This window comes from Brassica napus, chromosome A1 (assembly GCF_020379485.1).
Source record: "Brassica napus cultivar Da-Ae chromosome A1, Da-Ae, whole genome shotgun sequence".
NCBI classification, from domain to species: Eukaryota; Viridiplantae; Streptophyta; class Magnoliopsida; order Brassicales; family Brassicaceae; genus Brassica; species Brassica napus.
Genome location: NC_063434.1, coordinates 28,911,999 through 28,934,760, shown reverse-complemented (window position 1 = coordinate 28,934,760; position 22,762 = coordinate 28,911,999). Strand labels below are relative to the sequence as shown.

Here is a 22,762-nt window from a genome sequence, read left to right as displayed (position 1 = left end):
AGAAATTTTAAAACAACACTAAAGATCATATGCTTCAGTATATAGAGCATTTACCGAAAATTCAATATTTTCGTAGGGGTTAACCCATAGATTTTGAGAAAATTTTAAAAAATAAAAATTCTATTTTAATGCATAGTTGCATCCTTCACTAACATATGATGAAGGTCAAAGAGGTTTGGAACCTTTGTTGTCTCCGTTTTTCTAGAGAATAGCGATTTTATAGTGGTTAGTCAACCAATTTAGGGAGTATTATGAAGTTTTACTAAATTAATTGACAAAAAATTTAAACGACGCCCATGTACCATGAAATAGAGTTTAATATACATTATTACAAATGCAGAATGTGTTTAGTAATTTTAAAACAACACTAAAGATCATATGCTTCAGTATATAGAGCATTTACCGAAAAATTCAATATTTTCGTAGGGGTTAACCCATAGATTTTGAGAAAAAATTAAAAAAATGAAAATTCTATTTTAATGCATAGTTGCATCCTTCACTAACATATGATGAAGGTCAAAGAGGTTTGAAACCTTTGTTGTCTCCGTTTTTCTAGAGAATAGCGATTTTTAGTGGTTAGTCAACCAATTTAGGGAGTATTATGAAGTTTTACTAAATTAATTGACAAAAAATTTAAACGACGCCCATGTACCATGAAATAGAGTTTAATATACCTTAATAAAAATGCAGAATGTGTTTAGAAATTTTAAAACAACACTAAAGATCATATGCTTCAGTATATAGAGCATTTACCGAAAAATTCAATATTTTCGTAGGGGTTAACCCATAGATTTTGAAAAAAAATTAAAAAAATGAAAATTCTATTTTAATGCATAGTTGCATCCTTCACTAACATATGATGAAGGTCAAAGAGGTTTGAAACCTTTGTTGTCTCCGTTTTTCTAGAGAATAGCGATTTTATAGTGGTTAGTCAACCAATTTAGGGAGTATTATGAAGTTTTACTAAATTAATTGACAAAAAAATTAAACGACGCACATGTACCATGAAATAGAGTTTAATATACATTAATACAAATGCAAAATGTGTTTAGAAATTTTAAAACAACACTAAAGATCATATGCTTCAGTATATAAAGCATTTACCGAAAAAATCAATATTTTCGTAGGGTTAACCCATAGATTTTGAGAAAAATTTAAAAAATTAAAAATTTTATTTTAATGCATAGTTGCATCCTTCACGAACATATGATGAAGGTCAAAGAGGTTTGGAACCTTTGTTGTCTCCGTTTTTCTAGAGAATAGTGATTTTATAGTGGTTAGTCAACCAATTTAGGGAGTATTATGAAGTTTTACTAAATTAATTGACAAAAAATTTAAACGACGCCCATGTACCATGAAATAGAGTTTAATATACATTAATACAAATGTAAAATGTGGTTAGAAATTTTAAAACAACACTAAAGATCATATGCATCAGTATATAAAGCATTTACCGAAAAATTCAATATTTTCGTAGGGGTAACCCATATATTTTGAGAAAAATTTAAAAAATTAAAAATTATATTTTAATGCATAGTTGCATCCTTCACTAACATATGATGAAGGTCAAAGAGGTTTGGAACCTTTGTTGTCTCCGTTTTTCTAGAGAATAGCGATTTTATAGTGGTTAGTCAACCAATTTAGGGAGTATTATGAAGTTTTACTAAATTAATTGACAAAAAAATTAAACGACGCCCATGTACCATGAAATAGAGTTTAATAAACATTAATACGAATGTAAAATGTGGTTAGAAATTTTAAAACAACACTAAAGATCATATGCATCAGTATATAAAGCATTAACCGAAAAATTCAATATTTTCGTAGGGGTTAACCCATAGATTTTGAGAAAAAATTAAAAAAATAAAAATACTATTTTAATGCATAGTTGCATCCTTCACTAACATATGATGAAGGTCAAAGAGGTTTGAAACCTTTGTTGTCTCCGTGTTTATAGAGAATAGCGATTTTATAGTGGTTAACCAACCAATTTAGGGAGTATTATGAAGTTTTACTAAATTAATTGACGAAAATTTTAAAAGACGCCCATGTACCATGAAATAGAGTTTAATATACATTAATACAAATGCAAAACGTGTTTAGAAATTTTAAAACAACACTAAAGATCATATGCTTCAGTATATTGAGCATTTACCAAAAATTCAATATGTTCGTTGGGGTTAATCCATAGATTTTGAAAAAAATTTAAAAAAATGAAAATTCTATTTTAATGCATAGTTGCATCCTTCACGAACATATGATGAAGGTCAAAGAGGTTTGGAACCTTTGTTGTCTCCGTTTTTCTAGAGAATAGTGATTTTATAGTGGTTAGTCAACCAATTTAGGGAGTATTATGAAATTTTACTAAATTAATTGACGAAAATTTTAAAAGACGCCCATGTACCATGAAATAGAGTTTAATATACATTAATACAAATGCAAAACGTGTTTAGAAATTTTAAAACAACACTAAAGATCATATGCTTCAGTATATTGAGCATTTACCAAAAATTCAATATGTTCGTTGGGGTTAATCCATAGATTTTGAAAAAAATTTAAAAAAATGAAAATTCTATTTTAATGCATAGTTGCATCCTTCACGAACATATGATGAAGGTCAAAGAGGTTTGGAACCTTGGTTGTCTCCGTTTTTCTAGAGAATAGTGATTTTATAGTGGTTAGTCAACCAATTTAGGGAGTATTATGAAATTTTACTAAATTAATTGACAAAAAATTTAAACGACGCCCATGTACCATGAAATAGAGTTTAATATACATTAATACAAATGCAGAATGTGTTTAGTAATTTTAAAACAACACTAAAGATCATATGCTTCAGTATATAGAGCATTTACCGAAAAATTCAATATTTTCGTAGGGGTTAACCCATAGATTTTGAGAAAAAAATTAAAAAAATGAAAATTCTATTTTAATGCATAGTTGCATCCTTCACTAACATATGATGAAGGTCAAAGAGGTTTGGAACCTTTGTTATCTCCGTTTTTCTAGAGAATAAGTGATTTTATAGTGGTTAGTCAACCAATTTAGGGAGTATTATGAAGTTTTACTAAATTAATTGACGGAAAATTTAAAAGATGCCCATGTACCATAAAATAGAGTTTAATATACATTAATACAAATGCAAAATGTGTTTAGAAATTTTAAAACAACACTAAAGATCATATGCTTCAGTATATAAAGTATTTATCGAAAATTTAATATTTTCGTAGTGGTTAACCCATAGATTTTGAGAAAATTTTAAAAAATTAAAAATTATATTTTAATGCATAGTTGCATCCTTCACGAACATATGATGAAGGTCAAAGAGGTTTGGAACCTTTGTTGTCTCCGTTTTTCTAGAGAATAGCGATTTTATAGTGGTTAGTCAACCAATTTCGGGAGTATTATGAGGTTTTACTAAATTAATTGACAAAAATTTTAAACGACGCCCATGTACCATGAAATAGAGTTTAATATACATTATTACAAATTCAGAATGTGTTTAGTAATTTTAAAACAACACTAAAGATCATATGCTTCAGTATATAGAGCATTTACCGAAAAATTCAATATTTTCGTAGGGGTTAACCCATAGATTTTGAGAAAAAATTAAAAAAATGAAAATTCTATTTTAATGCATAGTTGCATCCTTCACTAACATATGATGAAGGTCAAAGAGGTTTGAAACCTTTGTTGTCTCCGTTTTTCTAGAGAATAGCGATTTTTAAGTGGTTAGTCAACCAATTTAGGGAGTATTATGAAGATTTACTAAATTTATTGACAAAAAATTTAAACGACGCCCATGTACCATGAAATAGAGTTTAATATACCTTAATAAAAATGCATAATGTGTTTAGAAATTTTAAAACAACACTAAAGATCATATGCTTCAGTATATTGAGCATTTACCGAAAAATTCAATATTTTCGTAGGGGTTAACCCTTAGATTTTGAGAAAAAAATTTAAAAAATGAAAATTCTATTTTAATGCATAGTTGCATCCTTCACTAACATATGATGAAGGTCAAAGAAGTTTGAAACCTTTGTTGTCTCCATTTTTCTAGAGAATAGTGATTTTATAGTGGTTAGTCAACCAATTTAGATAGTATTATGAAGATTTACTAAATTAATTGACAAAAAAATTAAGCGACGCCCATGTACCATGAAATAGAATTTAATATACATTAATAAAAATGCAGAATGTGTTTAGAAATTTTAAAACAACACTAAAGATCATATGCTTCAGTATATTGAGCATTTCCCGAAAAATTCAATATTTTCGTAGGGGTTAACCCTTAGATTTTGAGAAAAAAATTAAAAAAATGAAAATTCTATTTTAATGCATAGTTGCATCATTCACTAACATATGATGAAGGTCAAAGAGGTTTGAAACCTTTGTTGTCTCCTTTTTCTAGAGAATAGCGATTTTATAGTGGTTAGTCAACCAATTTAGGGAGTATTATGAAGATTTACTAAATTAATTGACAAAAAATTTAAACGACGCCCATGTACCAAGAAATAGAGTTTAATATACCTTAATAAAAATGCAGAATGTGTTTAGAAATTTTAAAACAACACTAAAGATCATATGATTCAGTATATTGAGCATTTACCGAAAAATTCAATATGTTCGTAGGGGTTAAATCCATAGATTTTGAAAAAAAATTTAAAAAATGAAAATTCTATTTTAATGCATAGTTGCATCCTTTACTAACATATGATGAATGTCAAAGAGGTTTGGAACCTTTGTTGTCTCCGTTTTTCTAGAGAATAGTGATTTTATAGTGGTTAGTCAACCAATTTAGGGAGTATTATGAAGTTATACAAAATTAATTGACAAAAAAAATTAAACGACGACCATGTACCATGAAATAGAGTTTAATATACATTAATACAAATGCAGAATGTGTTTAGAAATTTTAAAACAACACTAAAGATCATATGCTTCAGTATATTGAGCATTTACCAAAAAATTCAATATGTTCGTAGGGGTTAATCCATAGATTTTGAGAAAAAATTAAAAAAAATAAAAATTCTATTTTAATGCATAGTTGCATCCTTCACTAACATATGATGAAGGTCAAAGAGGTTTGGAACCTTTGTTGTCTCCGTTTTTCTAGAGAATAGCAATTTTATAGTGGTTAGTCAACCAATTTAAGGAGTATTATGAAGATTTACTAAACTAATTGACAAAAAATTTAAAAGACGCCCATGTACCATGAAATAGAGTTTAATATACATTAATACAAATGCAGAATGTGTTTAGTAATTTTAAAACAACACTAAAGATCATATGCTTCAGTATATAGAGCATTTACCGAAAAATTCAATATTTTCGTAGGGGTTGTTAACCAATAGATTTTGAGAAAAAATTTAAAAAAATTAAAATTCTATTTTAATGCATAGCTGCATCCTTCACTAACATATGATGAAGGTCAAAGAGGTTTGGAACCTTCGTTGTCTCCGTTTTTCTAGAGAATAGCGATTTTATAGTGGTTAGTCAACCAATTTAGGGAGCATTATGAAGTTTTACTAAATGAATTGACAAAAAATTTAAACGACGCACATGTACCATGAAATAGAGTTTAATATACCTTAATAAAAATGCAGAATCTGTTTAGAAATTTTAAAACAACACTAAAGATCATATGTTTCAGTCTATAGAGCATTTACCGAAAAATTCAATATTTTCGTAGGGGTTAACCCATAGATTTTGAAAAAAATTCAAAAAAAATGAAATTTCTACTTTAATGCATAGTTGCATCCCTCACTAACATATGATGAAGGTCAAAGAGGTTTGGAACCTTTGTTGTCTTCATTTTCCTAGAGAATAGCGATTTTATAGTGGTTAGTTAACCAATTTAGAGAGTATTATGAAGTTTTACTAAATTAATTGACAAAAAATTTAAACGACGCACATGTACCATGAAATAGAGTTTAATATACATTAATAAAAATGCAGAATGTGTTTAGAAATTTTAAAACAACACTAATGATCATATGCTTCAGTATATAGAGCATTTACCGAAAAATTCAATATTTTCGTAGGAGACCTATAGATTTTGATAAAAAAATTTAAAAAAATGAAAATTCTATTTAATGCATAGTTGCATCCTTCACTAACATGTGATGAAGGTCAAAGAGGTTTGGAACCTTTGTTGTCTCCGTTTTTTTAGAGAATAAAGATTTTATAGTAGTTAGTCAACCAATTTAAGGAGTATTATGAAGTTTTACTAAATTAATTGACGCCCATGTACCATGAAATAGAGTTTAATATACATTAATACAAATGCAGAATGTGTTTAGTAATTTTAAAACAACACTAAAGATCATATGCTTCAGTATATAGAGCATTTACCGAAAAATTCAATATTTTCGTAGGGGTTAACCAATAGATTTTGAGAAAAATTCAAAAAAATGAAAATTCTATTTTAATGCATAGTTGCATCCTTCACTAACATATGATGAAGGTCAAAGAGGTTTGGAACCTTTGTTGTCTCCTTTTTTTTCTACAGAATAGTGATTTTATAGTGGTTAGTCAACCAATTTAGGGAGTATTATGAAGTTTTACTAAATTAATTGATAGAAAATTATAAAGATTCCCATATACCATGAAATAGAGCTTAAAATACATTAATACAAAAGTAGAATGTGGTTAGAAATTTTAAAACAACACTATGGATTAAATGCTTTAGTATATAAAACATTTACCAAAAACACAATATTTTCGTAGAGGTTAACACATGGATTTTGAGAAAATTTCAAAAAATATGACAATATTGTTTTAATGCATAGTTGCATCCTGCACTAACATATGATGATGTTCAAAGAGGTATGGAGCCTTTGTTGTCTATATCTTTCAAGAGAATATCGATTTTAAAATGGTTTGTCCACAAATTTTGGGAGTTTATGAAGTTTTACTAAATTAATTAATAAAAACAGTTGAACGATGTTCATTCACTTTGAAAAAGAGTTTAGCACACATTAATACAAATTTATTATATGGTTAGAAATTTAAAAAAAACACTAAATATTATAGGCTTCAATATATAAAGTATTTACCAAAAACTCAATATTTTCGAAGGGGGTTAACACATAGATTTTGAATAAATTCCAAAAATACGACAATATTGTTTTAATGCATAGTTGCATCATTCACTAATATATGATGATGCTCAAAGAGGTTTGGAGCCTTTGTTGTCTCCGTTTTTCAAGAAAATATTGATTTTACAGTGGTTATTCCATCGATTTAAGGAGTATTAAGAAGTTTTACTAAATTAATTGATAAACAAAATTATAAAGATTCCCATATACCATGAAATAGAGCTTAAAATACATTAATACAAAAGTAGAATGTGGTTAGAAATTTTAGAACAACACTATGGATTATAGGTTTCAGTATATAAAACATTTACCAAAAACACAATATTTTCGTAGAGGTTAACACATGAATTTTGAGAAAATTTCAAAAAATATGACAATATTGTTTTAATGCATACTTGCATCTTTCACTAACATATGATGATGTTCAAAGAGGTATGGAGCCTTTGTTGTCTCTATATTTCAAGAGAATGGCGATTTTAAAATGGTTAGTCCACTAATTTTGCAAGTTTATGAAGATTTACTAAATTAATTTATAAAAACAGTTGAACAACGTTCATTGACCATGAAAAATAGTTTAGCACACATTAATACAAATGTATAATGTGGTTAGAAATATTAAAACAATACTAAATATTATAGGCTTCAATATATAAAGTATTTACCAAAAACTCAATTTTTTCGAATGGGTTAACACACATTGATTTTTTTTTAAAAATCAAAAAATACGAGAATATTGTTGTAATGCATAGTTATATCCTGCACTAATATATGATGATGCTCAAAGAGGTTTGGAGCCTTTGTTATCACCGTTTTTCAAGAAAATATTGATTTTATAGTGGTTATTCCATCGATTTAAGAAGTATTATGAAGTTTTACTAAATTAATTGATAAACAAATTATAATGATTCTCATATACCATGAAAAAAGCTTAAAATACATTACTACAAATGTAGAATGTGGTTGGAAATTTTAAAACAACACTAAAGATTAAAGGCTTCAGTATATAAAAAATTTACCAAAAACTCAATATTTTCGTAGAGGACACATGGATTTTGAGAAAATTTTAAAAAATATGAAAATATTGTTTTAATGCATAGTTGCATCTTTCACTAACATATGATGATGTTCAAAGAGGTATGGAGCCTTTGTTCTCTCTATTTTTCAAGAGAATAGCGATTTTAAAATGGTTAGTCCACTAATTTTGCGAGTTTATGAAGTTTTATTAAATTAATTAATAAAACCAGTTGAACGATGTTCATTCGTCATGAAAAAGAGTTTAGCACACATTAATACAAATGTATAATATGGTTAGAAATTTTAAAATAGCACTAAATATTAAAGGCTTCAGTATATAACGTATTTACCAAAAACTCAATATTTTCTAAGGGGTTAACACATAGATTTTAAAAAATTTAAAAAATACGACAATATTGTTTTAATGCATTGTTGTATCCTACACTAATATATGATCATGTTCAAAGAAGTTTGGAGCCTTTGTTGTCTCCGTTTTTCAAGAAAATAGTGATCTTACAGTGATTATTCAAACGATTTAGGGAATATTATAAAGTTTTACTAAATTTATTGATAAACAAATTATAATGATTACCATTTACCATGAAAAAGAGCTTAAAATAAATTATTACAAATGTATAATGTGGTTAGAATTTTTAAAACAACACTAAAGATTATAGGCTTCAGTATATAAAACATTTACCAAAAACTCAATATTTTCGTAGAGGTTAACACATAAAATTTGAGAAAATTTGAAAAAATATGACAATACTGTTTTAATGCATAGTTGCATCGTGCACTAACATATTATGATGTTCAAAGAGGTATGGAGCCTTTGTTGTTTTTATTTTTCAAGAGAATCGCGATTTTAAAATGGTTAGTCCACTAATTTTGGGAGTTTATGAAGTTTTACTAAATTAATTTATAAAAACAGTTGAATGATGTTCATTCACCATGAAAAAGAGTTTAGCACACATTAATACAAATGTATAATATGGTTAGAAATTTTAAAATAGCAGTAAATATTATAGGATTCAGTATATAAAATATTTACCAAAAACTCAATATTTTCATAGGGGGCTAACACATAGATTTTGAAAAAATTCAAAAAATACGACAATATTGTTTTAATGCATTGTTGCATCATGCACTAATATATGATCATGTTCAAAGAGGTTTGGAGCCTTGTTGTTTCCGTTTTTCAAAAAAAATAGTGATCTTATAGTGATTATTCCATCGATTTAGGAAATATTATGAAGTTTTACTAAATTAATTGATAAAAAAATTATCACGATTCTCATATACCATGAAAAAGATCTTAAAATACATTACTACAAATGTAGAATGTGGTTAGAAATTATAAAACAAGACTAAAGATTATAGGCTTAAGTATATAAAAAATTTACCAAAAACTCAATATTTTCGTAGAGGTTAACACATGGATTTGAGAAAATTTCAAAAAATATGACAATATTTTTTTAATGCATAGTTGCATTCTGCACTAACATCTGATGATGTTCAAAGAGGTATGGAGCCTTTGTTGTCTCTATTTTTCAAGAGAATAGCGATTTTAAAATGGTTAGTTTCTAATTTTAGGAGTTTATGGAGTTTTACTAAATTAATTTATAAAAACAGTTGAACGATGTTCATTTACCATGAAAATGAGTTTAGCACACATTAATTACAAATGTATAATATGATTTGAAATTTTAAAATATGTTCATGAAACTCAAATGCTGTGGGCAGTATCATGTATGTCATGATAGGAACTCATCCTGATCTAGCTTATCCAGTGGGTATTATCAGTCGCTATATGAGCAATCCTATCAAAGAGCACTGGAATGGAGTTCAGTGGGTCATGAGATACATCAAAGGCACTCTGACCACAAAGCTTTTGTTCAAGAAAAGTTCTGAGTTCAAGATCACTGGTTACTGTGATGCTGATTTTGCTGCGGATCCTGATAGAAAAAGATCAATAACTGGTTTGGTGTTCACTCTTGGAGGAAATACCATAAGCTGGAAGTCAGGATTGCAGCAAGTTGTGGCGCCTTGTCCACAACAGAATCTGAGTATATGTCATTGACTGAAGCTGTGAAGGAAGCCGTATGGCGTAAATGTTTATTCAAGGAGTTTGGCTATGATCAGAAAAGTGTGGAGATTTTCTGTGATTCTCAAAGTGCAATAGCACTCTCCAAGAAAAATGTGCACCATAAACGGACAAAGCACATTGATGTCAAGTGTCACTACGGGAGATCATTGCAAGTGGTGACATTGATGTTGTGAAGATTTCAACAGAGAAGAACCCGGAGGATATTTTCACAAAGACTCTGGCAGTTAGCAAGTTTCAGATAGCCTTGAACTTGCTACATGTCAGACCTGAGTAGTAAAACTCAGGGGATCCGAGTCTTGGAATCCTGTAACTAGATTCAAAGGTGTTGTTTCTCTCTCTCTCAATGTGTGTGTGGAAGTATAGTTTTGTCATCAAGATTTCAGGTGGAGATTTGTGAAGATGAAAACTGTGATGACCAAGTTACTACAACAAAGATCAAAAGTGCTCAACGTTAACTTCAGCTCTAACTATGGGTGGTGTAAATCAAACTCAAGTTAGACATGCTTTTGGGACCACTTCTTGGGAAACGACTACACCGCCTCTTCATGATCGTACTGTTGTCCTTTGTGTCTCCAAGAGTTCAAAAGCACATTTGGAATGTTGTGGCAAGCGTGACTTGATGATGCAAGCAAGCGTTCAAGTTTGAAAGAAGCGTTTGCGTTAGGTCAAGCCTCAAGGTTCAAGACTTTTTATATAAATAGAAGGTCTTGTTGTATTGAGAGAATGTGAGAGAGAAACATAATACAGAGATAGTGAGAAGAGAGAAAACTTGTAAGGTCTAAGCTTTGTGTTGAGTTTTCTCTAGACTTAGGAATTGACAGAGTGAGTCTTAAGTGCTGGTGAAGGGCATTAAGGCGGGTCACTTGTAGCTTCTATTGTAAACACTATCTGAATCTAGTGGATTCCGAGTTAAAGACTCGGCCAGACGTAGCTACCCTCATTAACGGGAGTGAACTGGTTAAAGTCTTGTGTGTGCTCCCTCTTTTACTCTCTTTATCTCCTCTACTTCTCTCACAACTTCATTATCCTCTGTTCTCAGTCCTCTGTTCTTGTGTTTGTTGAGTATTCTCCTAAAGGAAAGTCGACGCTTTGAGGGTAAAGAAACTTAACAGGTTTGTCTTTTTTCTCAAACATCAACTTTCATTTACCAATTCGTAAATTTCAACCTTATAAAGATCTTAACCCTCTGTATAATGTTGAAATCTAGTATAATTTAGAAACACTTAGAAGAAAGATCTTACCTACCCAATCATAAACGACATTGTATTTTCAACGAATGCAAGAACAAATTCATCCCACGACTCAGGATGAACCGCCTCTTAGACAATCTAATTAAACCACAAAAACAAGAGTACAAAGCTACTTCTAACCACTCAGTCAAACCTACCTTAAGAATTCTAATCATATCCCCTAACGGTTGTAACCAAAGAATCAGAATGGAGTTCTTGTTTGTGTGATCGACTGTGAATATGAAACAAAAATAACAAGTTTGGAAAATGTGAAACATGAATAACTTTTATATTCTCTCGTCCAAGGAAACTTGTTCGTTTCTAACGGGTTGGTTTGTCCAAGGAAATGCACTAACTTTCCGAGCTGTCATTAGGAATTTACGGACTAGCTTGTTGATTCTGTATAAAGCCAATTTAATTAACAAAAAATAAACACTGTCCACCTGAAACAAGTAAGAACCCTCACACAGCTTCTTCAATACACTAGTTGCAGTCTCCACTTAAACGCTATCCAAAGCATCACTCTGTAACTCTTCTTTGTTCCTTGGAGGAACCAACCTTTCAGTTGCAAGTCTCTCCTCTAGAGCCCTTGCTCCTCTTTCTCTGCAACCACAAGATTTTTTGAAACGTCAAAAGAAGGTGGAGTTTCTTTTTTGAGAATCAGAAACAGTTTTCTCAGGTTTTGGTTCGGTATAAACTAGGCAAAGTCTTTACATGTTGATACAAGTGATGACAAGGCAGTCCTATCTATTCTTAGATCATTCATTACCTTGATTTGCATCAACCAAAATCTAAGATCATGTTTCAACAAGGTCTAGCCAAAAGAGAAGCTGGGGATTTGCATCCAAACTACCATTGCAGTAGAGCAGGAAAGAGATAAAAACGTAAAACAAACGAATGTTACCTCCTCCTAGATGCTTCAGCAGAGTCAGAACCGGGTAATGGAGCACCGCTGGTAGTATAACCATGGTCCTCGCTGGTGGCATTTGATCGTCCACAAAGCATCCGGTGAAAGATTGAGGCTATAGGGTCAATTATCGGTCTGCATTTTATCAGGAAACACAAAAATTTACAAACAACTCGAAAGTATAGTTGCAAAAAGAAGAGGAATATTCGTTCACCTGAGAAGTTCAGGAAAGAAAGTAGAGAAGGCAAAGTCATCACTCGGATCACCTCTGAGCTTTGTCTCTGTTCTCCTCTGAAAGTATCTGAGGTATAACCAGCCCATATATGTACCGAATATCAAAGTGGGAAGGTACGCTGCTGAATTTAGTGTGAAGAAGCTTGAGGCTATTGACAAAACTAGCGTAATAGAGGGCAACCACTGCACCACATAAACCACAAGCAAGAATAGGATGTGAGCACTTGTTCGACTAGCCGCAGTTAAAGCAAAAAAGGGAATATTACCTTTGCTTTGATCTTTACGAGCAACACCTCCTGGTCAGGTATTATCTGCTTAATCCCGACAAGAAGGCCTGCCAAGACACCATGAAAACCTGCAAAGGGCATATATCTACACAAGAGATAACAGACAACAGGTTACATAACTACAGACAAGGTAGACATCCATTTATATTCAAGCGAGAGGATTGAAACAAATAAGCATAAACTTAACATGTAAAGGGTGTTAGAGAGTACTCACAGGTAGATTTCGAGCCTTGTAATGTAGTACAAAGCAATGGCTGTGACGAAAACACAGAGATACGTAAGGAAGTTCACCACAAAGATGAACTTAAGAAACTCCTTGGAACCCCAGACAGGCTCCAGAAACTTCCCCATAAAGAGGAGAGAAACCGTGCTGATGACAACCTGCAACATTGCACAAACAGTCAACTCATGTATGCAAAACATTACAGATTCAAAAATGTGGATTGAAATAGAAACACATACCCCATGTACAGAGAGTTCAAAGTAGCCGCTAGTAATCAGGTTCCAGCCAAAAGGAATAGTCCTACAAATGAAGAAGAGTGTAAGGGCATGATTAAACCCCGGTCTCTTAGCCGGGGTTATTAACTTATGATTTGATTTTTTTTTTAACACTTTTAGTCGAAGAGACGGCTCTTATATCTCTTATTTAAAACTAAGAAAAACTAAGAACCGTCTCTTAGCACCTCCACTTAAAAGACTGTGGTTAATCATGGTCTAACAAACTCAGTAACTGCCCAAAAGTAATTCTGATTACATACATCAAATTGGGAAACCTAAGCAATATAATCTCTAACTGATTTAAACATAATAGGAACCCTAATTTCCTCCAAAATCACGCAAAATCAATCAGATGATCGATTCAGTGAAAAGGAGTACCTCGCCGGAATGAGAGCGAGGTAAGGGACGGTGGCGGGAACGAACTGAACTAGGAGGTGTCCCACCACAAGCACAAGAGCAAGTCCTTTGCAGAGCTTAGTGAAATTTGTGAACATACTCGTTATTCCCTGAATCGAACAATGTGAAAACAAAAGAGTTAGATTCGTAGATCAGATGAAAGCCAATCGATCGAATCTCGTTGATCTGATTATAGATATTTACGTACCGGAGAGCTCATTGTCGCCGGATGATCACCGAGAGTGTGACAAATCTGAGATCCTGACGATAGATCTCGTCGACGAGTCCGATTATTATCTGAGTAGTGAGTATATATAATAATTATACTATACGACGTCGTGTTATTAGATATATTATTATAAGTTTATAAGCAAAGCTAAAACCCACTGGGCTAAAACACGCGGTAATTACTTTCAACATCATATATGTGTGTGTGTATAAATCTATCTTGTAAACTTGTAATAAGAAATTTTGAAGTTATTATTCAGGCTAACTTATTGTGTATAATTATTTTTTTTTATTAATTTAGTTCTTGAATTATTATAATCGAATTCCAGGTTTTATATTGTTTACTTCATGAAGTGAGACTAAACCCCTTAAGGCTTTGTGCATAGAACTTGAGGCAGTCACTGACTCACTGCCTTTAGAGCATCTCTAACCCATTGTTATTTTCACTTCTATAATAGCATTTAGAGGTAAAATTGCTTTAATCCACCCCTATTTTTTCCTCTATAATAGAGATCTCTATATTTTTCTCTATTTATAGAGGAAAAAATAGCATTCCTCTATTTTTTACTCTATAATTGGAGATTGCTATTATAGAGAAATACATTGGAGCATATCTCACCTCTATTATAGAATTCTTCTATTTTAGAGGTGAAAATAGCAAAATACATTAGAGATGGTCTTAGGCCTTCATTAGGGAATGGTCTGAACCCTTTTTGTCTCAACTCAATAAGATCAGTTATGCTCCTCTTTACACATTTGCGACTTGCAAGATGAGCCTCTAAAGGCCAGAGCAAACCAAAACAAGATTAATTTCATTATGGTTTTGATTAAAAATAATTTAAAATAAACATTGTGTCCATTTGAGAAAAAAAAAACACAGTGTCCATTATGATTTTGATTTGTAGAATTGTTTGTAGTATTTTTCATAGTTATAATAGCATAATTATTCTGCATTAAAAAAATATTATATCCATTTTGAGAAACATATACACTGGTTTCCATATCCATATTTGATGTTATTAGTCACCGGACAAAAAACCTTTTCTAAGAATCAGGTAATGGACCAATGGTGGTAAAAAACCAACATGCAATATAATGGTTCATGAAATTGATTCTTAATGACTGTATCAACATACAATTAATATAATGGTTTTTTACAAAGGTTTTGAGGTAGAAAGTAGCATAAACAAGAAAACAAAAGAGGGAGAAAAGGAGAATGTTGTTATCATTGAGTGAGAGGAACACATTCAAGTTGTATCTCAAGAACACCTCTCTCCACCTTTTGAAGCCTGAGTGATATGTCTTGTTTCACTTTCCCTTCTTCCTGTGAGATTATTCCATCGCTCACCAACGTGTTCTCTTTGCTCGCCACCCAGCTCCCCAGCTGCATCGGCTCTTTAATGCTCGATGTCTCGTAAGCTTTCGCTGCACTCACCAGTGGTTGTATGTCTATCTCTGCCTCCCCCATGAAATCATCTGTCGAGAACGTATCCTTGTCGTATACCAACTGAAAAAACACATGTTAAGAGTTTGGTATAGCTCGTGGTACTAGTTTTAACAACAATCAGTTAATAGTTTGGACCTTTAAGTTAATGAGTTTAAGAACAGAGCTCTCTGTTTCAGTAATTGTTATTATTCTTCAACCCACAAGTTAAAAAGAGATGTGCACTTACCACTTTGAGAGGAGGCATCTGCTCAGGTATAGAAAGCATCAGCGTCTCATTCCACACAGGATTCAAGTTGTTCTTTATTACCCTTGTTTTAACCGACTTCAACAACATAAAGAACAAGACCAGACTTAGTTTACATGACTAGTTTAGTTTTAAGTCACAAGGGTAGAGAAATCTTTTTCAGAGAGCTTACTTGTTGGCCAAGAGTAAGGATAACATAAGGATCACTGGTCATCACATCTCGGACCGCTAAGTTAGTTCCTTTAACCACATTAACCTTAATCAATCCGACAAACTCAATCATACCTGCCTATAAAACACACACCCACAATAACTAACATTAGTAACACTGTATTACCTAAACTAAACATGTATGCATGTATGTAGGTGTAATGGTTGCTTACCAGAGAATTGCTCTTCTTGTGGCCTTTGTGATCAGATTCTCTTCTTCCCCAGCTATTCCTAAATGCATTACCAATACGGTTTTTCGTAGAACGGTGGTTTGCAGAACATAAAGACGGTGTCGAATCATTTATCTTGCTAGGCTGCTGATAAGGGCACAGAGCACAATCTTTTGGATCCATAAACTGGTGCAGCTCATACTTCTTTCTGCAGATTTCAAGACATAAACAGTGAGATAAACTATACATGCATGAGACTATAACAAACTATTTATTATTATTGTCACCTGATGAAATCATTGCGTTCATCATTATTGGAATCAGGTTTGGGTTTCTTTAAATGGTCGATGTTGCAAGCTTCGAATCTCTGGTTCACCACAGTGTTTCCACCGTACTCTGCGAGCATATCAACTTGATCATCTGTCCAATCATCTAGCTTAACTGATAAGACCTGTGATTAAATAAAAAAATCGGTTAAAAGGCTCTAGACAAAAAGAAAACATAGAGATGAGAAAGAAAAGTACCTTTGTTATATGAACTCCAAGGCTTCTGTGTACACCAGAACATTTTATGCAGATAAACACACCGAGACTTAACGATCTATAACAACATCAGAGGAAACGAATCAATCCATGAATAGAAGATAATGTAGAAATGCTACACACGTAAATCGATCAACGTACACCCATTTTGGTTCAGGAGATCCACAGTCAGCACAATATTTATTCGCAGGTTGTTTCAGCAACTTCTCTAACCGATCTCGAGGATCTGAAAATGTCAAACAGGACCAAATATGAGACTTGTCTCCAATTAACACTAGCATAATCATCATCTACATCATTAACTTAGAAAAGTTTTAGGTATTATTATTACCAGAAGAAGATGTCTGAAAATCATTTTCAAGAGTCTCGTTTGATGTCTCTAAACATAACAGGTCATATAAGCAAGCATGCGACCCTAAAAACACAAAGACAACATTTGAAACCGTTTTATCATAGGAAAACATTGTAAATATTAATGGGTTTGTGCTGGTTACCAGAAACTTCAAAAGGATTGTCATGTTCTTGGCCGAGAGACATTTCGAACTTAAAGCCGTGACAATGAGAAGATGTTCAGACAAAAAGGTGGGGCATTCAAACAGGTTTTGTCCGAAAGATTTTTCCACAAATCATGACATCCCCTGAAGAGCCATTGCATTGTCAAACAACAAGAATCTGAATTTAAAAAAAACATTAAAAAAAATAACTTGACTTCACCAATGAAAAGTTTATAAAGGATTCGTCGAGGATACCGTAAACAAGGGACAACTACGAAAATCCAAACTCATCAAGGCCTTCCTTCAATGTTCAGTTTCTTGGAAGAACCTAAAAGCTCTGTAGATCAGCTGAATTATTATTATTATATTTTGTAGAAGGCCGAGGAGAACAGGTTATGTTTGAATAATAACACGAGGAGAAGAAAACCTAAACAAAGAAAACAAAAACAAAGTTTCGAAAGGATTTGGAGAAATGATGTCTGAGAAATTACATCATCCTCCAAACAAAGGAGATGGAGAAGCCTATGATTAGGTGTGTTTTATTTGTCGGCCAGAGATGAGATGAGAGGAGATGCACCAATGAGATTTATTTTCCAATTTTTTTTCTGAAATTTTGTAATTGACAATTTGACATGTCATATTATCACCCATTATTACGATATTTATTTATTTACTACTTCTTGATTAGTTTTTGGCAAAACAACGTCACAAATGTCTTAATTTAGAACCACAATTTCAATGATAAACGCACAAATTAAACGTTCTGATTATTGCATGTGCTAATAAAATCAATGATACCAAATTACATTAAATACAGCAAAGTTTTGATTAGTTCGGATTTTCTTCGTGTTACATTTAATTGTGTTGAATATAAACCTAACTTACTGTACACGCATTTATTTGCTACCTTTTCTGGTCAAACAGAAGTTTTTCCGTTGATTTTCTCATAATATGATTCCAAACCAAAACACATTAAAAGTTTAAACAAACTCTATGACAAGATCTCTATCATTTACAACTTTTCAACATTGACAACACCAAAAAAACAGAGCACAATATATAATTGTATCCCAACTATTAACATATAACGAATCCTAAGGACTTCCCACTAATAGTTTAGCATATGATCATCAGGTCTTATACAATCCCACTTCCCATTATAGGTTACTTCTTATAACAAGAGCAAGCAGTTCCATTCATGGATCAATCAATCAGTCAGGAAACCAAATACTCGCATCTACTTCTTTTGGACTTCTCTCATTCATGTACTAATTGCTGTCAAACTGATTTAAAAGGTATGCAACAAGCAAATGGCAAAACTTAACTAATTTGGTCTGGGATGCTCCTAAACAATATATGCTCAGCAAAGATATGGAGAGAGAGAGATAGAAGAGTGAGGACAAACCTGTGCACCAGAAGTTTTGTTAAGAAGCATACATATGACCAGCACCCGCCACGGATCATGCCAATGATCTTCTTGAAGCAGATTACAGTTTTATCATATTTGGGGGCGAATTTGCGATAAAGGCCAATTAATTCGATTAGTTTAGATCTGAACCGTAATTTAATTCAATTAAACCAAATGAACCGGGCTTGCAGGCCTACGGTTTAAACTGGTTCTATATGAGGTCGATCACTGTTGTTGGCCTTTGTCTCCAAGGAAATAAAAAACTTTATAAGCGGCGAGGAACAACCGCAAAATTATTTTCCTACAGAAACACACAGCAAAGAAGTTGTCTGAAAAATTCTCAAAAACAAAAAAAAAAAACTGTTGAAAGATGGCGAGAGAAAATAGTTGTTTGAGTAGAATCGCTGCCGTGGGCGGCGCACTTGGCGGCGTTGTAGGTAAACTTTTCTCCCCCTTTCATTTTCTTTTTCCACTCTGGAAAACCCTTATTTATTTGAAATCTTGTGTATATATATCTCAGGTGATGTTTTTGGAACTTACGAGGCGACTATATTCAAGGTAACATATTTTTCAAGCTTGTAATGAAATATTTTCTGATGAGAAACTGGAAAGAACATTGTTTGATTTTTCTTGTTGAAAACATACTTTCAAGCTCAGTCTTATATGCATTTATGTCACCACCACCATGTTAGAGAATGTTAAGCAATAGTTTGTGTCAAAAGCTTCAGTGATGATGGTTTTCACTTGTTGTGTTTATTTGTGAGCTGGAGAGAATGATAAAGTCTGGAGTCTTGGCATCTTTAAGTTAGATGTCTACGACACCTAGGAATGCTCTTTATAGTGTGAAAACATTCTCGATAGATAATCATTTGTTACTTTAATTTTCTGTAGGTCCCTGGGGGCTGGGCTTATGAATCTAAGGTACTTAGGCCAACCAACTATGTGCAGCTCGGCGGAGGTATTCGGTCTATTCGTATTCCTAGTTGCTGGCCGTTATATACACTGCGGACAATAAGCGTCAAGTTTGTGCCTTGCAAAGTCTCATGGTGAAAGATTTCTGAAAAACATTTAGCTTTTTATTTAATTAGTATTTTGGATGAATTGTCTCATGTGTTTCTGCCGCTATATGAACTTATCATCTCTTGGATTTTGATGCTTGTTATTCATTTTGCCTACTATACTCTTGTTAATGGAAAGATCATGTTACAAAGATCTTAGTTGCAAAATAAAGCATAGAAAGTGGAGTTCAAAGAGCAGATTATTACTTGTCTTAAAGATAATCGTTGTTTTACAACCATATGTGCAACAAAAGAAGTTTTAAACAGTCAAAGTTGATTGATTATTGCACATATACTTAGGAACAAGATACTTAGTAACATCGCTTCCACCTTAATTTGCTAATCCTTAGTTCTGGCTGTATCCTAGAGATTGACTGTGTATAATTTCTTTATCATCTTCCCAAAGTCTGTTTCAGTCATTGGTGTGATCAAAAACTATGGGAGCATATGCCTTACGGTTGGTGTTATAAGATTGCCATAAATCTCTCCGACGCTGAAAGAATAAAACCTTGAAATTGACCTTTGAAACCAACCAAACCTAAAAGTGTGTACCTGAATTGCGTGATACATGTTTCCTCCACGAGCAGAGCCGGCTTTGGACCAAGTAACAAGCATGAATTTCCGGCCGACACATTTATTAATAATTTTTGGCCACAAATTTCAAAATATTGCTTTAACGTACTGGTGAATGCTCCGTACACGGTCTTGGCAGGGGCAACAAAGGTTTGAAAGACCTTTAAACCACATTTCTTCTATTTATTTTTGAAAAGGTGGTCATTTTTTATACTTTTGCTTATAGCTGTCTACACTTATAGGACCAGCTTGGTTGTAGTAATACATTAAAATCATCCCGGAAAACCGGGCATTCAAGTTCGGGTTACAAGTCTGATCAGAACAAAATCTCCCAAATCAATGTATTACAACCTAGCTATATGACCGGCTCTGTCCATGAAACGACATAAACACATCAATCTATTTACACACTATGTGTTAAAATATTATCATCGAATATATAGGCAGTGTTAAAATTAAGTAATGACGATGTTGTCTTGCGTCTTACCGGTGATTTCTAATTCGTCCACTCATGTTTTAATTAATGACGATGTGAAGCGAACTCTTCTTATACTATTCGTCATGGTGGTGTGGGATTTTGCGATAAACTAATGAATAAGATCAAATCTATATTTCGTATATGTATCCAGTTATGAATGGTACGTAAATAGTCATATATAGGTTACTGGTACGTAACTTGTTATTTATAGATTAACGAGACTTCACACTTCATTCAGATATGTTTGATTTACAAAAAAACAAACGTTTTACTATAGAGATAATAGCAAAATGAAATCTATTCAATTTGCAATTGTCCTAATATGATTTTTTTAAGTAGACCATACTGAACGTGTTTTAGTTTTATAAATATTAAAAAACGAAAACTATTGGAAACACAAGTAAAAGTTTCTATATATATTGAATCATATTTATTATTTCTTAGGTTCACATACAAGACTCATTTTGATTATTAAACTAGTTTAAAATATATTTTATTATTATTATCTATATACAGCTTAACACCACATTAACTTCTTGTAAGACAGAAAAGATGATTGGCATTTATACATGTACAATTTTCAAAGCTTTGAAATATCTAAGATTTTTTGAAACTAGAGGAATTTGAAAGTCGTGAATGGATGTGATGATGATATTATAAGGTTGGTGAGAAATAATTGGCTCATAATTCGTAAATAATTGGTTGGAATCATACTTTGCAGTCATATGTAAATTCTAATTAAAACATCTGATTTTCTATCCTAGCCACATGTACTGATCTTGTGCACTAGCTTTTAAAAGTTCATTCATTTTAAGACGCTTCTATTGGTGTATCTATATTATAGTGGGTTCCAAGTTTAATTTGTTTTATTTTCTCACTGTTCTTTTATTCTGCTTATACAATCTATATTATTTATTTATTTTATTTCATTTACGCCGTCTTCAACGTTATTTTTTCTTTCCAAACTTTATCTATAAATTTTTTTTTGTTCTTGTGTTTTACAGTATTCTCCGAATGTTAGATTACTGTTTCTTCGTCCACTATTTATTTATTTAGATATATATGAATTAATTGTTTGATTCTATAAGCTAGTAAGTGAATAATAACATTTTTTTTTCTTAACTGTATTTAGCTGATGATATTTTTCATATCTTTAGTAATTATATCTTTTAAAGTTATATACAAGATCAAGTTAGATTGTGTATTTATCAATCTAACGTTCTTTTGAACATGACAAAGATGAGAGCATATGTTCCTTTGTAAGACATGAACTATGATTTATACTTTAGCAAGTCATGAACACTAAAATAAAAGCTTTTGTTGATCGATTCGAGCTTTTCATTCAAATTGACATATGTATTTTATTTCTAACGAATCAGTTTATTGTTTATATTAAGATTTCATTAGGTTGAATTTATGCACTAAATCATGTTCTATAATTATAACAAATTGGTAAGAGATATCAGGGTATTAGATCTAAAAATTTGATTAAAAATGAGGAAATTGAAAATTTCATTAAACTATACTGTTATTCAATTATATATTTCATTAATTTTAAAAAATTTGTGTTATTGAATTAGGCACTTGTAATCATTCGATGCTTTTAGGCTAGGATTGAAATAGAATTCTTTTATATGATTTATCTGTCAGATATTTACATCAATACTTATGTTGATTACTATAATAAGATAATTATGAAAACATATTTTTTTTTAAAAAAAAACTGTAAAACTATATTATCATCATGATGAATGAAAAAAATATCATTGTCATGATCCATGTTGCAATAGATTGAGAACCATTTTGATTGTTTTCCTCACAAATTAATTCATAAATAATTTATGAATGTTTTTTTAAAACCTTGTATTCAACTTCAGTATTATCTTTTCACTTTAACATAGTAATAGAAAATGATAAAATTTTATTGTTTTTTGTTAACCAATTTTTGATTAGTCAAAGTTTTTTTTTCCAAATTTTTAAATAGTTTTTATTCAACCGTTTTCTTGACTTTTTATTAATAAAATATATAAATGGTTAGTTTTTATTTATTTTCATTAGTCAAATTTTATTTGGATATTTGTATAAGAATTATGTAGAAGAATTGTTTTCTATAAAATTTATTTTTATTTCTTTAA

At 31.6% G+C, this 22,762-nt stretch overlaps 3 protein-coding genes across 4 annotated transcripts; 1 reads left to right on the top strand and 2 right to left on the bottom strand.

The window, feature by feature from the left end:
• Positions 1–11,719: 11,719 nt before the first annotated feature.
• Positions 11,720–14,119, bottom strand: LOC106427984 (rhomboid-like protein 19). Its single transcript, XM_013868713.3, has 8 exons — positions 13,984–14,119; positions 13,758–13,885; positions 13,344–13,404; positions 13,096–13,262; positions 12,861–12,966; positions 12,575–12,777; positions 12,358–12,495; positions 11,720–12,056 (listed from the first exon to the last, which is right to left on the bottom strand). Exons 1-8 carry the CDS (start codon positions 13,993–13,995, stop codon positions 11,954–11,956), a joined length of 918 nt encoding a protein of 305 aa, XP_013724167.1. The 5' UTR covers positions 13,996–14,119; the 3' UTR covers positions 11,720–11,953.
• Positions 14,120–15,089: 970 nt separating this feature from the next.
• Positions 15,090–17,730, bottom strand: LOC106431325 (probable ADP-ribosylation factor GTPase-activating protein AGD11). Of its 2 annotated transcripts, none has more exons than XM_048759551.1 (10): positions 17,366–17,730; positions 17,111–17,288; positions 16,948–17,031; positions 16,758–16,842; positions 16,599–16,674; positions 16,362–16,525; positions 16,078–16,282; positions 15,867–15,983; positions 15,677–15,772; positions 15,090–15,510 (listed from the first exon to the last, which is right to left on the bottom strand). In XM_048759551.1, exons 2-10 carry the CDS (start codon positions 17,151–17,153, stop codon positions 15,229–15,231), a joined length of 1,152 nt encoding a protein of 383 aa, XP_048615508.1. In that variant the 5' UTR covers positions 17,154–17,288; positions 17,366–17,730; the 3' UTR covers positions 15,090–15,228. The 2 variants fall into 2 exon arrangements, with proteins under 2 accessions (XP_048615508.1, XP_048615494.1); XM_048759537.1 differs by having other exon boundaries at positions 17,111–17,254; positions 17,366–17,675.
• An 865-nt stretch (positions 17,731–18,595) lies between these two features.
• Positions 18,596–19,728, top strand: LOC106431312. The gene is made up of 3 exons (XM_013872119.3): positions 18,596–18,955; positions 19,039–19,076; positions 19,410–19,728. The coding sequence occupies exons 1-3, from the start codon at positions 18,889–18,891 to the stop codon at positions 19,566–19,568; spliced, it is 264 nt and encodes an 87-aa protein (XP_013727573.1). The 5' UTR covers positions 18,596–18,888; the 3' UTR covers positions 19,569–19,728.
• The last annotated feature ends 3,034 nt before the right edge of the window (positions 19,729–22,762 follow it).

Bases quoted from the DNA above. Each gene is read 5' to 3' on its own strand.
- LOC106431325 (XM_048759551.1), bottom strand. From the start codon at position 17,153: ATGTCTCTCGGCCAAGAACATGACAATCCTTTTGAAGTTTCTG. The intron at 16,526-16,598 runs GTACTTTTCTTT...ATTTAATCACAG, and splicing joins TTGGAGTTCATATAACAAAG to GTCTTATCAGTTAAGCTAGA. The intron at 16,283-16,361 runs GTGACAATAATA...TGAAATCTGCAG, and splicing joins GAACGCAATGATTTCATCAG to AAAGAAGTATGAGCTGCACC.
- LOC106431312 (XM_013872119.3), top strand. From the start codon at position 18,889: ATGGCGAGAGAAAATAGTTGTTTGAGTAGAATCGCTGCCGTGGGCGGC. The intron at 18,956-19,038 runs GTAAACTTTTCT...TATATATCTCAG, and splicing joins CGCACTTGGCGGCGTTGTAG to GTGATGTTTTTGGAACTTAC. The intron at 19,077-19,409 runs GTAACATATTTT...AATTTTCTGTAG, and splicing joins ACGAGGCGACTATATTCAAG to GTCCCTGGGGGCTGGGCTTA.
- LOC106427984 (XM_013868713.3), bottom strand. The intron at 13,263-13,343 runs GTATGTGTTTCT...GCAATGTTGCAG, and splicing joins TTGAACTCTCTGTACATGGG to GTTGTCATCAGCACGGTTTC. The intron at 12,778-12,860 runs GTAATATTCCCT...TATGTGGTGCAG, and splicing joins TCGTAAAGATCAAAGCAAAG to TGGTTGCCCTCTATTACGCT.